The sequence below is a fragment of the Tachyglossus aculeatus genome, chromosome 1 (genome assembly GCF_015852505.1).
Source record: "Tachyglossus aculeatus isolate mTacAcu1 chromosome 1, mTacAcu1.pri, whole genome shotgun sequence".
Lineage (NCBI taxonomy): Eukaryota > Metazoa > Chordata > Mammalia > Monotremata > Tachyglossidae > Tachyglossus > Tachyglossus aculeatus.
In genome coordinates this window covers 11,918,983-11,933,585 of record NC_052066.1, presented here as the reverse complement: position 1 = coordinate 11,933,585, position 14,603 = coordinate 11,918,983, and the positions used below count along the sequence as shown (strand labels likewise).

General features: G+C 47.0%; 1 protein-coding gene across 1 annotated transcript in view; it reads left to right on the top strand.

Moving 5' to 3' along the window:
* The first annotated feature begins 1,374 nt into the window (after positions 1 to 1,374).
* Positions 1,375 to 14,603, top strand: part of IGFBP2 (insulin like growth factor binding protein 2) — a 31,559-nt gene continuing 18,330 nt past the window's right edge. Inside the window, exon 1 of the mRNA XM_038744432.1 lies at positions 1,375 to 1,436. Coding sequence (XP_038600360.1) covers positions 1,385 to 1,436 — 52 coding nt within the window. The 5' untranslated portion in view covers positions 1,375 to 1,384. The remainder of the gene's footprint in view (positions 1,437 to 14,603) is intronic.

Genomic DNA, 14,603 nt, shown 5'->3' with positions numbered 1-14,603 from the left:
ACTTCTCAGGTCCACGGTTTTCCCATCTGTAAAATAGGAATAAGCCAGTTCTACCTCTCCCCGCCGCAGACGGATGCTGGGAAGATAAAACCAAGGGAGAGACAGGGGGAGACTCTTAGCTGATCTCTCAATCGAAGTAGGGAGATCTGGGTTTTGTTTTTTTTTTTTGATGGCATTTATTAAGCGCTTACTATGTGCAAAGCAGTGTTCTAAGCGCTGGGGAGGATACAAGGTGATCAGGTTGTCCCACGTGGGGCTCACAGTCTTAATCCCCATTTTACAGATGAGGTAACTGAGGCTTAGAGAAGTTAAGTGACTTGCCTAAGGTCACACAGCAGACATGTGGCAGAGCCGGGATTTGAACCCATGACCTCTGACTCCAAAGCCCGTGCTCTTTCCACCGAGCCACGCTGCTTCATAGTAATAACGGCATTTATTAAGCGCTTACTATGTGCAAAGCACTGTTCTGAGTGCTGGGGGGGGGGATACAAGGTGATCAAGGTTGTCCCACGGGGGGCTCAGAGTCTTCATCCTCATTTTACAGATGAAGGAACTGGGGCCCAGAGAAGTGAAGTGACTTGCCCAAAGTCACACAGCTGACACGTGGCGGAGCCGGGATTCGAACCCATGACCTGACTCCCAAGCCGGTGCTCTTTCCACTGAGCCACGGGTTCTAATCCCAGCTCTGCCATTTCCGTGCTGGGTGACCTGGGGCAAGTCACGAAGCCTCTCTGGGCCTAAGTCTTGCTGCCTGTCAAATGGGGATGCAGCGCCTGTTCTCTCTGTATCTGAGCTGATTGCACTGTATCTGCCCTAGCGCTTAGCACAGCGCTGAGCTCAGAGAAAGTACTCGTAGTAAGTATGAGAAGCAGCGAGGCTCAGTGGAAAGGGCACAGGGCTTGGGAGTCAGAGGTCATGGGTTCTAATCCCGCTCCGTCACTTGTCAGCTGTGTGACTTGGGGCAAGTCACTTAACTTCTCTGTGCCTCAGTTACCTCACCTGGAAAATGGGGATTAAGACTGTGAGCCCCCTGTGGGACAACCTGATCACCTTGTAACCTCCCCAGCGCTTAGAACAGTGCTTTGCATATAGTAAGCGCTTAATAAATGCCATCATTATTATTATTAGTAGTAGTAGTAAGCGCTTAATAAATGTCATTATCATTATTATGGCTTAATGGGAAGAGCAAAGGCTTGGGAGTCAGAGATGTGGGTTCCAATCCCACCTCCTCCTTAATGGGGATTAAGACTGTGAGCCCCACTTGGGACAACCTGATTACCTGGTATCTCTGCTAGTGCTTAGAACAGTGCTTGGCACATAGTAAGCGCTTAACAAATACCATCATTACTGTTATTATTCTTACTTAATAGGTATTTTATCAAGAATGGAATTTATAAGGTGCCTACTGAAAACTAAGCACTCCTATAAGTGCTTAGGTGAGTATGACTATAGCCTTCAAGGAGCTTACCAACAGTGCCTCAGCACTTAGAACAGTGCCTAGCACATAGTAAGCGCCAAATACCATAGTTATTACTATAACAATCCAATGGGGAGACAGGCAGAGCAAAAGTATTGACTGAGTTTGTATATTTCCTTCTTAGCCTGTAAGCTCCCTATGGGCAGGGAATGTGTCTACATAACTCTGTTATATTGTGCTCTCTCCCAAGCATCTAGTACAGTGCCCTCCACACAGTAAGTGCTCATTAAATACCACTGATTGGCAGGTTGCTGTATCAGGCTGTCTTGACAGAAGTAGATGCAGTGGTAATGAAAATGCAGCAATGAAGAGAAATATCCATAAATTACATATTCAAATCATTTATTTATATAATATAATAAATAATAATTATACAATTCCATCATATTAATATACCAACTAATTAATTAGACCTAATTATTAATCAAAATTACATACTTATATTGAATAATAATACAATATATTATATATGAATTATATATATTACTTATACCATTTTAAAAAATGGTATTTATTGAGTGCTTATTATGTGCCAGGCACTGTACTAATCGCTGGAGTAGATACCGGCTTATCACGTTGGATTTTGTCCATGTTCCACATGGAGTTCGTAGTCTTAATCCCCATTTTACAGATGAGGGAATTTAGACCCAGAGAAGTCAAATGACTTGACTGAGGTCACACAGCAGACAAGTAGCGGGGTTGGGATTAGAACCCAGGTCCTTCTGACTTCCAGGTCCCATGTTCCATCCACCAGGCCACCTTGTTTCTCTATGATGACGATGTCTGATGACATTCATATGTGCTGAGCATAGGAATACGTTCCATAAGTTTATTGAGCACATGGTAAGCGCTCAATAAATGCCATTGATTGATTGATTGATTGATAAATCCATAGAGAACCAGGGTGACCTAGCGGAAAGAGCCGGAGCCTGGGAATCAGAAGACCCGAGTTCTAATCCCAGCTCTGTCACCCGCCAGCTGCGTGACTTCGGGTAAGTCGCTTCACTTCTCTGGGCTTCAGTTTCCTCATCTGGAAAATGGGGATTTGATGCCTGTCTTCCCTCCTATTTAGACTGAGCGCCCCAGGTGGGGAAGCAGCGTGGCTCAGTGGAAAGAGCAGGGGTTTTGGAGTCAGAGGTCATGGGTTCGAATCCCGACTCAGCCACATGTCTGCTGTGTGACCTTGGGCAAGTCACTTAACTTCTCTGAGTCTCAGTTACCTCATCTGTAAAATGGGGATTAAGATTGTGAGCCCCACGTGGGACAACCTGATCACCTTGTATCCCCCCAGCGCTTAGAACAGTGCTCTGCACATAGTAAGCGCTTAATAAATGCCATTAAAAAAAAAAAAAAAAAAAAAAAAAAAAAAAAAAAGAGCTGAGTCCAATGTGAGGAACTCGTATCTACCCCAGCGCTTAGTACAATGCTTGACCCATAGTGAATGCTTAACAAACGCCCTCATTATTCATTATTTTTATAATAAATCCAGGAGGGATGAGGTATTGACAGGACTAGGCTGTTGTGAATTCCCGGAGGAGGAGCTGGGATTTTAGGAAGGCTTCTGAATCCGGGGGAGCTGAGGGTCTGGCGGATTTGTGTGAAGCAGTGCAGTCCAATAATAATGATGGTATTTTTTAAGTGCTTACTATGTGCCGAGCACTGTTCTGAACGCTGGGGTAGATACAAGGTGATCAGGTTGTCCCACGTGGGGCTCACAGTCTTAATCCCCATTTTCCAGATGAGGTAACTGAGGCCCAGAGAAGTGAAGTGACTTGCCCAAGGTCACGCAGCTGACAAGCGGCGGAGGCGGGATTAGAACCCATGACTTCTGACTCCCTAGCCTGGGCTCTTTCCACCAAGCCACGCTGCTTCTCTAATGGTTAGAGAATGGTTAGTCTAGTGGTTAGAGCGCAGGCCTGGGAGTCAGAAGGACCCGGGTTCAAATCCCTGCCCTGTCGCTTGTCTGCCGGGTGACTTTATGGAAGTCACTTCACTCCTCTGGGCCTCAGTTCCCTCATCTGTAAAATGGGAATTAAGACTGTGAGCCCCACGTGGGACAGGGACTGCATCCAACCTGATTTGCTTGTATCCACCCCAGCGCTTAGTACAGTGCCTGGCACATACTATGCACTTAAAAAGTACCATAATTTTCATTATTATATATCATTATTATTATAATAATATAGTAATAATATTATAATAATATATAATAATGATATAATAATATCATTATTATTATAGGCCTTCCCAGACTGAGCCCCTTCCTTCCTCTCCCCCTCGTCCCCCTCTCCATCCCCCCATCTTACCTCCTTCCCTTCCCCACAGCACCTGTATATATGTATATATGGTTGTACATATTTATTACTCTATTTATTTATTTATTTATTTTACTTGTACATTTCTATCCTATTTATTTTATTTTGTTGGTATGTTTGGTTCTGTTCTCTGTCTCCCCCTTTTAGACTGTGAACCCACTGTTGGGTAGGGACTGTCTCTATGTGTTGCCAATTTGTACTTCCCAAGCGCTTAGTACAGTGCTCTGCACATAGTAAGCGCTCAATAAATACGATTGATTGATTGATTGATTGATTATTATTTGTGGGGACTGGGAGGCCCAGCTGGGGGAACAGTGTGAGAAGGGATGGAGGAGGGAGGTCAAGAGCAGTGGTTACTTAGTTAGCTCTAGGTCTTCACCGAATCAGTGGTATCTATTGAGCACTTACCGCATGCACAGCACTGTCCTGAGCGCATGGGAGAGTCCAATACAACAGAGTCGGTTGACACGTTCCCCGTCCACAGTGAGCTGATACTCCCATCAAGAACCCTGACGGTTCATTCATTCATTCATTCAATCATTTATTGAGCACTTACTGTGTGCAGAGCACTGTACTAAGTGCTTGGGAAGTACAAGTCGGCAACATATAGAGACGGTCCCTAACCCAACAACGGGCTCACAGTCTAGAAGGGGGGAGACAGAGAGACAGACAACAAAACAAAACATGTAGACAGTTGTCAAAATCGTCAGAACAAATCGAATTAGAGCTATATGCACATCATTAACAAAATAAATAGTAAATATGTACAAGTAATAAATAGGGTAATTTTGGTGACAAATTGGATGTGAGGGGTGGACGAGAGAGCAGAGTCGAGGATGACACTGAGGTTGCAGGCTTGTGAGACGGGAAGGATGGTAGTGCTGTCTACAGTGACGGGAAAGTCAGGGAGAGGGCGGGGTTTGGGAGGGAAGATAAGGAGTTCAGTCTTGGACCTGTTGAGTTTTAGATGGCGGGCGGACATCCAGATGGAGATGTCCTGAAGGCAGGAGGAGACATGAGCCTGAAGGGAGGGAGGGAGAGAGAGCAGGGGCAGAGATGTAGAATTGGGTGTCATCAGTGTAGAGATGAGAGTTGAAGCCATGGGAGCGAATGAGGTCACCAAGGGAGTGAGTGTAGATAGAGAACAGAAGGGGACCCAGAACTGACCCTTGGGGAACCCCTACAGTAAGGGGATGGGAGGGGGAGGAGGAGCCTGCAAAAGAGACCGTTAATTATTATTATCAGTAATTATAAAGTAGTATTATAAATAATAATAAATAATTGTGGTATTTAGTGCTTAGCACAGGCCAAAACCCCTTGCCCCCCTTCCACCAGATTTAGGGTTTCCCAGGATTATAGAGAAGCAGCATGGCTTAGTGGGTAGAGGATGGGCGTGGGAGTCAGAAGGTCATGGGTTCCAATCCCAGTACCACCACTTGTCTGCTGTGAGACTTTGGGCAAGTCACTTTACTTCTCTGAGCCTCAGTTACTTCATCTGTAAAGTGGGCATTAAGACTGTGAGCCCTATGTGGGACAGAGACTGTGTCCAACATGATTGACTCATATCTACCCCAGCTCTTAGAACAGCGCTTGGCACATTATTATTACCAAGTGCCGTCGAGTCATTTCTGATTCATAGCAACTCTATGTATATATTTTCTCCAGAATGTCCTGTCTTCTGCCATAATCTGTAACCTTTCTCAAAATTCTTCTGTTATCATTGTTATGGTCTTGAGTACCATTATTATTATTATTACTATTTATCTCAGTGCTTAGTACAGTGCTTGGCACGTAGTATGTGCTTAAGCAGAGAAGCAGTGTGGCTCGGTAGAAAGAGCCCAGGCTTTGGAGTCAGAGGTCATGGGTTCAAACCCCGGCTCCACCTATTGTCAGCCATGTGACTTTGGATAAGTCACTTAACTTCTCTGTGCCTCAGTACCTCATCTGTAAAATGGGGATTAAGACTGTGAGCCCCACGTGGGACAACCTGGTCACCTTGTAACCTCCTCAGCGCTTAGAGCAGTGCTTTGCACATAGTAAGTGCTTAATAAATGCCATTATTATTATTATTATTATTACTTAACAAGTACCATCACTATTGCAGTGTGGCCTAGTGGCAAGAGCCCGGGCTTGGGAGTCAGGGGATGTGGGTTCTAATCCCAGCTCCACCACTTATCTGCTGTGTGACCTTGGGCAAGTTACTTCACTTCTCTGGGCCTCAGTTACCTCATCTGTAAAATGAGGAGTTCATGCATTAATTAATTAATTCATTCATTCAGTCGTATTTATTGAGCACTTACTGTGTGCAGAGCACTGTACTAAGCGCTTGGGAAGTACAAGTTGGCAACATATAGAGATGGTCCCTACCCAACAGTGGGCTCTCAGTCTAGAATTCATTCAGTCATATTTATTGAGTGCTTGTGAGCCCCATGTGGGACAACTTGATTACCTTTTATCTACCCCGGCGCTTAGAACAGTGCTTGGCACACAAGAAGCGCTTAACAAATACCATCATTATTTCAAGTGCTTACTACAGTGCTCTGCACACAGTAAGTACTCAATAAGTATGATTGAATGAATTAGTAGAAACAGTAAAGTCAAGTGGGTAGAGCTTGGACCTAGGAATTCTTATCCCGGCTCCACCACTTGTTTGCTGGGTGACCTTGGGCAAGTCACTTTACTTCTCTGGGCCTCAGTTCCCTCATCTGTAAAACAGGGATGAAGCCTGTGAGCCCCACGTGGGACATGCAGGGGATCCAACCTGACTAGATTGTAATAATAATGATAATAATAATAATAATGTTAGTATTTGTTAAGTGCATATTATGTGCCAAGACTGTTCTAAGCGCTGGGGGGAATACAAGGTAATCAAAGTTTTCCCACGTGGGGCTCACAGTCTTCACCCCCATTTTACAGATGAGGAAACTGAGGCACAGAGAAGTTAAGTGACTTGCCTAAAGTAGTAATAATAATAATGATTCTATTTATTTTATTTTGTTAGTATGTTTGGTTTTGTTCTCTGTCTCCCCCTTTTAGACTGTGAGCCCACTGTTGGGTAGGGACTGTCTCTATATGTTGCCAACTTGTACTTCCCAAGTGCTTAGTACAGTGCTCTGCACACAGTAAGCGCTCAATAAATACGATTGATGATGATAATGATTGCATTTGTTAAGTGCTTACTATGTGCAGAGCACTGTTCTAAGTGCTGGGGGGGATACAAGGTGATCAAGTTGCCCCATGTGGGGCTCACAATCTTAATCCCCATTTTACAGATGAGGTAACTGAGGCTCAGAGAAGTTGTGACTTGCCCAAGGTCACACAGCTGACAATTGGCAGAGCCAGAATTCGAACCCTGACCTCTGACTCCAAAGCCTGTGCTCTTTCCACTGAGCCACGCTGCTTCTTAAAGTCACACAGCTGACAAGTGGAGGAGCGGGATTGGAACCCATGACCTCTGACTCCCAAGCCCGGCCTCTTTCCACTGAGCCACGCTGCTTCCCCATAATTTTATCTACCTCAGCGCTTAGTACAGTGCCCGGCACATAGTAAGCTCTTAACAAATACCATAAAAAGAAAGAAAAAAAACCTCCCAGAGTCTTTTTGGGATCGGTGAGCGCAGGGTTGCTAAGGGAGGCAGAGGCATTTCCTGCTCATCAGGAGCAATAGGGTGGGTACCAGGAGCAGGAGGGATCTGGGATAGACCTCAGGAAGAACTTCGAAATGCAGGAGTTTGGAAACAATGAGGGACGCTGTAGAGGTTGCTATTAATAATCCTGAGAAAGTTTCAGGGGACTGTGGTGGGGGGTGGTCCTGGCCTGACCCTGCTCCCTTGGCAGGAAGGCTGGGGAAGAGTCAAAGGCTGGGAAGTCCTTTCCCGTGTCTAACCCCCATCCCTCCTGCTGCATCATCAGGCTTGAGGCTCCAAGGAGATGGAGAAATGGCCTGCCCCAGCCTTTCAGAGGGTTGAACAGCATGGGCTGGAGGAAAGAGCCCAGGCCTGGAGTCAGAGGACCTGGGTTCTCATCCTGACTCTGTCCCTTGTCTGCTGTGTGACCTCGGGCAAGTCACTTCACTTCTCTGGACTGCAGTTACTTCATCTGTAAAATGGGGATCGAATCCTCCCTCCAATTTAGATTGTGAATCTAAATCTAAATCCAATCTGAATCTGAATCTAAATCCAATTTAGATTTAACACTTGTGAGCCCCATGTGGGACGCGGACTGCGTCCAGTTTTATTCTCTTGTATTCATTCATTCAATCAATCGTATTCACTGAGTGCTTACTGTGCAGAGCACTGTACTAAGCAGTTGGGAGAGTCCAGTGTAACAGTAAACAGACATATTCCCTGCCCACAACGAGCTTACAGTCTAGAGGAGGAGACAGACATTAATATAAATCAATAAATTACTATTCCAGCGCTTAATGCAGTGCCTGTCACATCTTGGCAAATACCTTTTTTTTAAAAAAAAGTAGTCAATCCTGAATCAGTTACATAAGTAGGGTATTTACTGAGCACTTACTACGTACCACTCTGTGTACCATGTGAGTGCACTGAGCTAATCGCTGGGGTAGATAGAAGATAATAAGAATTATGATATTTGTTAAGTGCTTACTATGTGCCAGGCACTTTACAAAGCGCTGGGGTGGATTCAAATTCAGTTGGACACAGTCTCTGTCCCAAGTGGGGCTCACAGTCTTCATCCCCATTTTCCAGATGAGGGAACTGAGGCCCAGAGAAGTGAAGTGACTTACCCAAGGTCACGCAGCAGACAAGTGGCAGAGCCAGGATTAGAACCCATGACCCTCTGAATCCCAGTCTTGGCTTTATCCGCCCCACCATGGTGTGTCTCTATGGCCGATCTGACGGCCCACATGGGGCTCACCCTTCAGGAGGGAGAAAACAGGTCTTGAATCCTCATTTGACAGATGAGAAAACTGAAACTCAGAGGGGTCAGATGAGTCGTTCGTGGTCACACAGCAGGCCAGGGAGGAGTGGGGATTCGAACCCAGGTTTCTGGACTCCCGGTCCAGTGCGCTGCCCACTGGACCATGCCGCCTCCTCCTCTGCCTCATCACTGAGGCCCGTGATGCCCGGCCTCTCAGGCCAGCAGGCTGGTCCAGTTTCTAACCCTTTTGGTGCTTGCGTTCTCTGAATTCCAATATGTTGCCAACTTGTACTTCCCAAGCACTTAGTACAGTGCCCCGCACACAGTAAGTGCTCAATAAATACGATTGAATGAATGAATGAATGAATTCCCTGCTAAAACAAGGGGGCTCAACCCCTGTCCCTGCGGCTGCCTGGGGAGCAGTGTGGCTTAGTGGATAGTGGGAGCCAGAATAATAATAATAACAATAATGGTATTTATTAAGCACTTACTATGTAGAGAAGCAGCGTGGCTTAGTGGAAAGAGCACGGGCTTTGGAGTTGGAGTTCGTGGGTTCTAATCCCGACTCTGCCACTGGTCTGCTCTGTGGCCTTGGGCAAGCCACTTCACTTCTTTGGGCCTCAGTTACCTCATCTGTAAAATGGAGATTAAGACTGTGAGCCTCATGTGGGACAACCTGATTACCTTGTATCCCCCCAGTGCTTAGAGCAGTGCTTGGCACATAGTAAGCGCTTAACAAATGCCATCACCATTATTATTATTATTATGTGCCAGGCACTACTCTGGGGTAAATTCAAGGTAATCAGGTTGTCCCACTTGGGGCTCACAGTCTTAATCCCCATTTTACAGATGAGCTAACTGAGGCCCAGGGAAATGAAGTGACTTGCCCAAAGTCACACAGCTGACAAGTGGCAGAGCCGAGATTAGAACCCACGACCTCTGACTCCCAAACCAGGGCTCTTTCCACTAAGCCACGCTACTTCTCATAATAAATAATAATAATAATAATAATGGTATTGTTAAGCGCTTACCATGTGCCATACACTATTCTAAGCTCTGGGGTAGATTCAAGGTAATCAGGTTGTCCCACGTGGGGCTCAATCTTCATCCACATTTTACAGATTAGGGAACTGAGGCCCAGAGAAGTGAAGTGACTTGCCCAAAGTCACACAGTTGACAAGTGGCGGAGCCGGGATTAGAACCCACAACCTCTGACTCCCAAGCCCGGCCTTTTTCTACTAAGCCACGCTGCTTCTCAGAAGGACTTGAGTTCATTCATTCATTCATTCATTCATACAACCATACCATATTTATTGAGCACTTACTGTGTGCAGAGCACTGGACTAAGCGCTTGGAAAGTACAATTCGGCTACAAATTGGGCTTACTGCATAAGCCTCCTCTCTGATCTCCCATCGTCCTGTCTCTCCCCACTTCAATCGATACTTCACACTGCTGCCCGGATCATCTTTGTCCAGAAACGCTCTGGGCATGTTACTCCCCTCCTCAAAAATCTCCCGTGGCTACCAGTCAATCTGCGCATCAGGCAGAAAATCCTCACCCTGGGCTTCAAGGCTGTCCATCACCTCGCCCCCTCCTACCTCACCTCCCTTCTCTCCTTCTCCAGCCCACCCTGCACCCTCCGCTCCTCCGCCGCTAATCTCCTCACCGTACCTCGTTCTCGCCTGTCCCGCCATTGACCCCCAGCCCACGTCCTCCCCCTGGCCTGGAATGCCCTCCCTCTGCACACCCACCAAGCTAGCTCTCTTCCTCCCTTCAAAGCCCTACTGAGAGCTCACCTCCTCCAGGAGGCCTTCCCAGACTGAACCCACTTTTTCCTTTCCCCCTCTCCATCCCCCCCGCCCTACCTCCTTCCCCTCCCCACAGCACTTGTATATATGTTTGTAGAGATTTATTACTGTATTCATTTTACTTGTACATATTTACTATTCTATTTATTTTATTTTGTTAATATGTTTTGTTTTGTTGTCTGTCTCCCCCTTCTAGGCTGTGAGCCCGCTGTTGGGTAGGGACCGTCTCTATATGTTGCCAACTTGTACTTCCCAAGTGCTTAGCCCAGTGCTGTGCACACAGTAAATGCTCAATAAATACGATTGAAAGAATGAATGAACAAATAGAGACAATCCCTATCCAACAACGGGCTCACAGTCTAGGTTCTAATCCCAGCTTTGCTGTTTGTCTACTGGGTGACCTTGGGCTAGTCACTTCACTTCCTTGGGTCTCAGTTCCCTCATCTGGAAAATGGGAATTGAAACTGTGAGCTCTACATGGGACAGGGACTGTGCCCTAATCAATTTGCTTGTATTTACCCTGGTGCTTAGAACAGTGTCTGTAACTTAGTAAGCGCTTAACAAATGCCATTTTAAAAAAAAGACTGATGATGATGATGATGATAATGGTATGTGCTAAGCACGTACTATGTGCCAAGCACAGTTCTAAGTGCTGGGTCCAACCTAATAGTAATTGTGGTTTTAAGTGGTTACTATGTGCCAGACACTGTACTAAGTACTGGGGCGAATACAAGTGTATATCAATCAATCAATCAATCGTATTTATTGAGCACTTGCTGTGTGCAGAGCACTGTACTAAGCGCTTGGGAAGTACAAGCTGGCAACATATAGAGACAGTCCTTACCCAACAGTGGGCTCACAGTCTAAAAAGGTGGAGACAGAGAACAAAACCAAAACATACTAACAAAATAAAATAAATAGAATAGATATGTACAAGTAAAATAAATAAATAAATAGAGTAATAAATATGTACAAATGTATATACATATATACAGGTGCTGTGGGGAAGGGAAGGAGGTAAGATGGGGGGATGGAGAGGGGGACATCCCCCCATAGCATTGGGCACAGTCCCTGTCCAACGTGGGGCTCCCAGTCTCCATCTCCATTTTCCAGATGAGGTAACTGAGGCCCAAAGAAGTGAAGTGACTGGTCCAAGGTCACACAGCAGACAAGGGGTGGACCTGGGATTAGAACCCGTTGACTCTCTGATTCCCAGGCCTGCTCTCTAGTGACTATTCATTCTAACGTATTTATTAAGCGCTTACTGTGTGCAGAGCACTGTACTAAGCTCTTGGGAGAGGACAATACGTCGCTAAACAGACACATTCCCTGCCTGTGATGAGTTTATCCACTAGGCTGTGCTGATCGCCCCGCATCCTTCCCAGTGCTCAGCACAGTGCTGGGCACCGGAGCTCAGCAGCCCACGTGAGATTCGTCGCAAAGCCCGGAACTTCCCCGGAGGACTGTCTCCCCCTTTGTCTCCCCCTTTTAGACTGTGAGCCCACTGTTGGGTAGGGACTGTCTCTATATGTTGCCAATTTGTACTTCCCAAGCGCTTAGTACAGTGCTCTGCACATAGTAAGCGCTCAATAAATACGATTGATGATGATGATGACTGTAGCCGAGGGGCCTGGGCTGGGGGGATTTGGGGAGGGCTACTGCTGGGGCAGGGGGGTTCCTAATCTCCGCCAGGCCGGTGGTGGGGGAATCACTGAGACGCGAAACCACTCTGTCCTCGGGCGTCATTCATTCATTCATTCAATCGTATTTATTGAGCGCTTACTGTGTGCAGAGCACTGTACCAAGCGCTTGGGAAGCACAAGTTGGCAACACATGATGGTCCCTACCCAACAGTGGGCTCACGGTCTAGAAGGGGGAGACAGAGAACAAAACAAAACATATTAGACTGTGAGCCCACTATTGGGTAGGGACCGTCTCTATATGTTGCCAACTTGTACTTCCCAAGCGCTTAGTACAGTGCTCTGCACACAGTAAGTGCTCAATAAATACGATTGATGGTGATATTACCAAAATAAAATAAGTAGAATAAATATGTACAAGTAAAATAGAGTAATAAATAAGTACAAACATATATACATGTATACAGGTGCTGTGGGGAAGGGAAGGAGGTAAGATTAGGGGACGAGGGGGAGAGGAAGGAAGGGGTTCAGTCTGGGAAGGCCTCCTGGAGGAGGTGAGCTCTCAGTAGGGCCTTGAAGTGAGGAAGAGAGTTAGCTTGGTGGATGGGCAGAGGGAGGCCATTGGAGAAGCAGCGTGGCTCAGTGGAAAGAGCCCGGGCTTTGGAGTCAGAGGTCATGGGTTCGAATCCCGGCTCCACCACATGTCTGCTGTGTGACCTTGGGCAAGTGACTTCACTTCTCTGAGCCTCAGTTACCTCATCTGTAAAATGGGGATTATGACTGTGAGCCCCACGTGGGCCAACCTGATCACCTTGAATTCCCCCGCCCTCAGCGCTTAGAACAGCGCTTTGCACATAGTAAGCACTTAACAAATGCCGTTATTATTATTATTATTATTATTATTATTCCAGGCCAGGGGGATGGCGTGGGCCGGGGGTCGACGGCGGGACAGGCGAGAACGAGGCACCGTGAGGAGATTAGCAGCGGAGGGTGCGGGCTGGGCAATCCGACTGGCTTCCGTGCCCCCGGAGCCAAAACCAGCCCGTCCTTCAACCCTGAGGCTGGGCGGGCATCCCGGGGGGCACCGTGGAGAGTGGTCTGCTCAAGGTGTGGCAGCCTCCAGCCTGCCCTCCCCACTCCTCCCATCTTCCGGACGCCAGAGGATTGGACTCAGCCACGTTTACCGAGCACTCCTGGGTCCGTGCCGCCCGCCCCCGTCCTCCCCGCCCTGCTGGAGGATGTTTGCCCGGGATCATCAGTCGTATTTATTGAGCGCTTACTGTGCAGTTGCCCCAGCTGGCCACAAAGAAGCAGCGTGGCTCAGTGGAACGAGCCCGGGCTTGGGAGTCAGAGGTCGTGGGTTCTAATCCCGGCTCCGCCACTGGTCGGCTGTGTGACTTGGGGCAAGTCACTTGACTTCTCTGTGCCTCAGTTACCTCATCTGTCAAGCCCACTGTTGGGTAGGGACTGTATATGTTGCCAACTTGTACTTCCCAAGCGCTTAGTACAGTGCTCTGCACACAGTAAGCGCTCAATAAATACGATTGAGGATGATAAGACCGTGAGCCCCAGGTGGGACAACCTGATGACATTGTATCATCCCCAGTGCTTAGAACAGTGCTCGGCACATAGTAAGCGCTTAACAAATGCCATTATTATTATTATTATTATTATTATTATTATTATTATTATTATTATTATTATTATTATTATTATTGGCTCCTGGATTGGCCTCAGCCTTCCCTGACTCAGCCCCCTTCTTCTTGTCTCCCACTCCCTTCTGTGTCACCCCGACTTGCTCCCTTTTTTCATCCCTTCTCTTGGTCCCCCACCCCACCGAACAGTCTTTGCTCTGATGGGGCAGAGCTCACCTCCTCCAAGAGGCCTTCCTAAACTGAGCCCCCCCCTTATCCTCTCCTCCTCCTCCCCTTCCCAAGCGCTTAGTACAGTGCTCTGCACACAGTAAGCACTCAAACCAGCACTTAGAACGGTGCTTTGCACATAGTAAGCGCTTAATCAGTGCCATCATTATAATAAATACAATTGAATGAATGTACTGATCACGGAGAGAAGCCGAGTGGCTTAGCAACAAGAGCGAGGGCTTGGGAATCATGGGACATTCATTCATCCATTGTCATATTTACTGAGCGCTTACTGTGTGCAGAGCACTGGACTAAGCGCTTGGGTAGTCCAATTCAGCAACAGATAGAGACAGTCTATCTGGGGATTAAGACTGTGAGCCCCCAGTGGGACAACCTGATTACATTGTAACCTCATCATCATCATCATCATCAATCATATTTATTGAGCGCTTACTGTGTGCAGAGCACTGTATTAGACGCTTGGGAAGTACAAGTTGGCAACGTATAGAGACAGTCCCTACCCAACAGTGGGCTCACAGTCTAAAAGAGATGGGAAAGGAGGAGGAAAGGAGGAGGGAAGGAGATGGGAAAGGAAGAGGGAAGGAGAAGGGAAG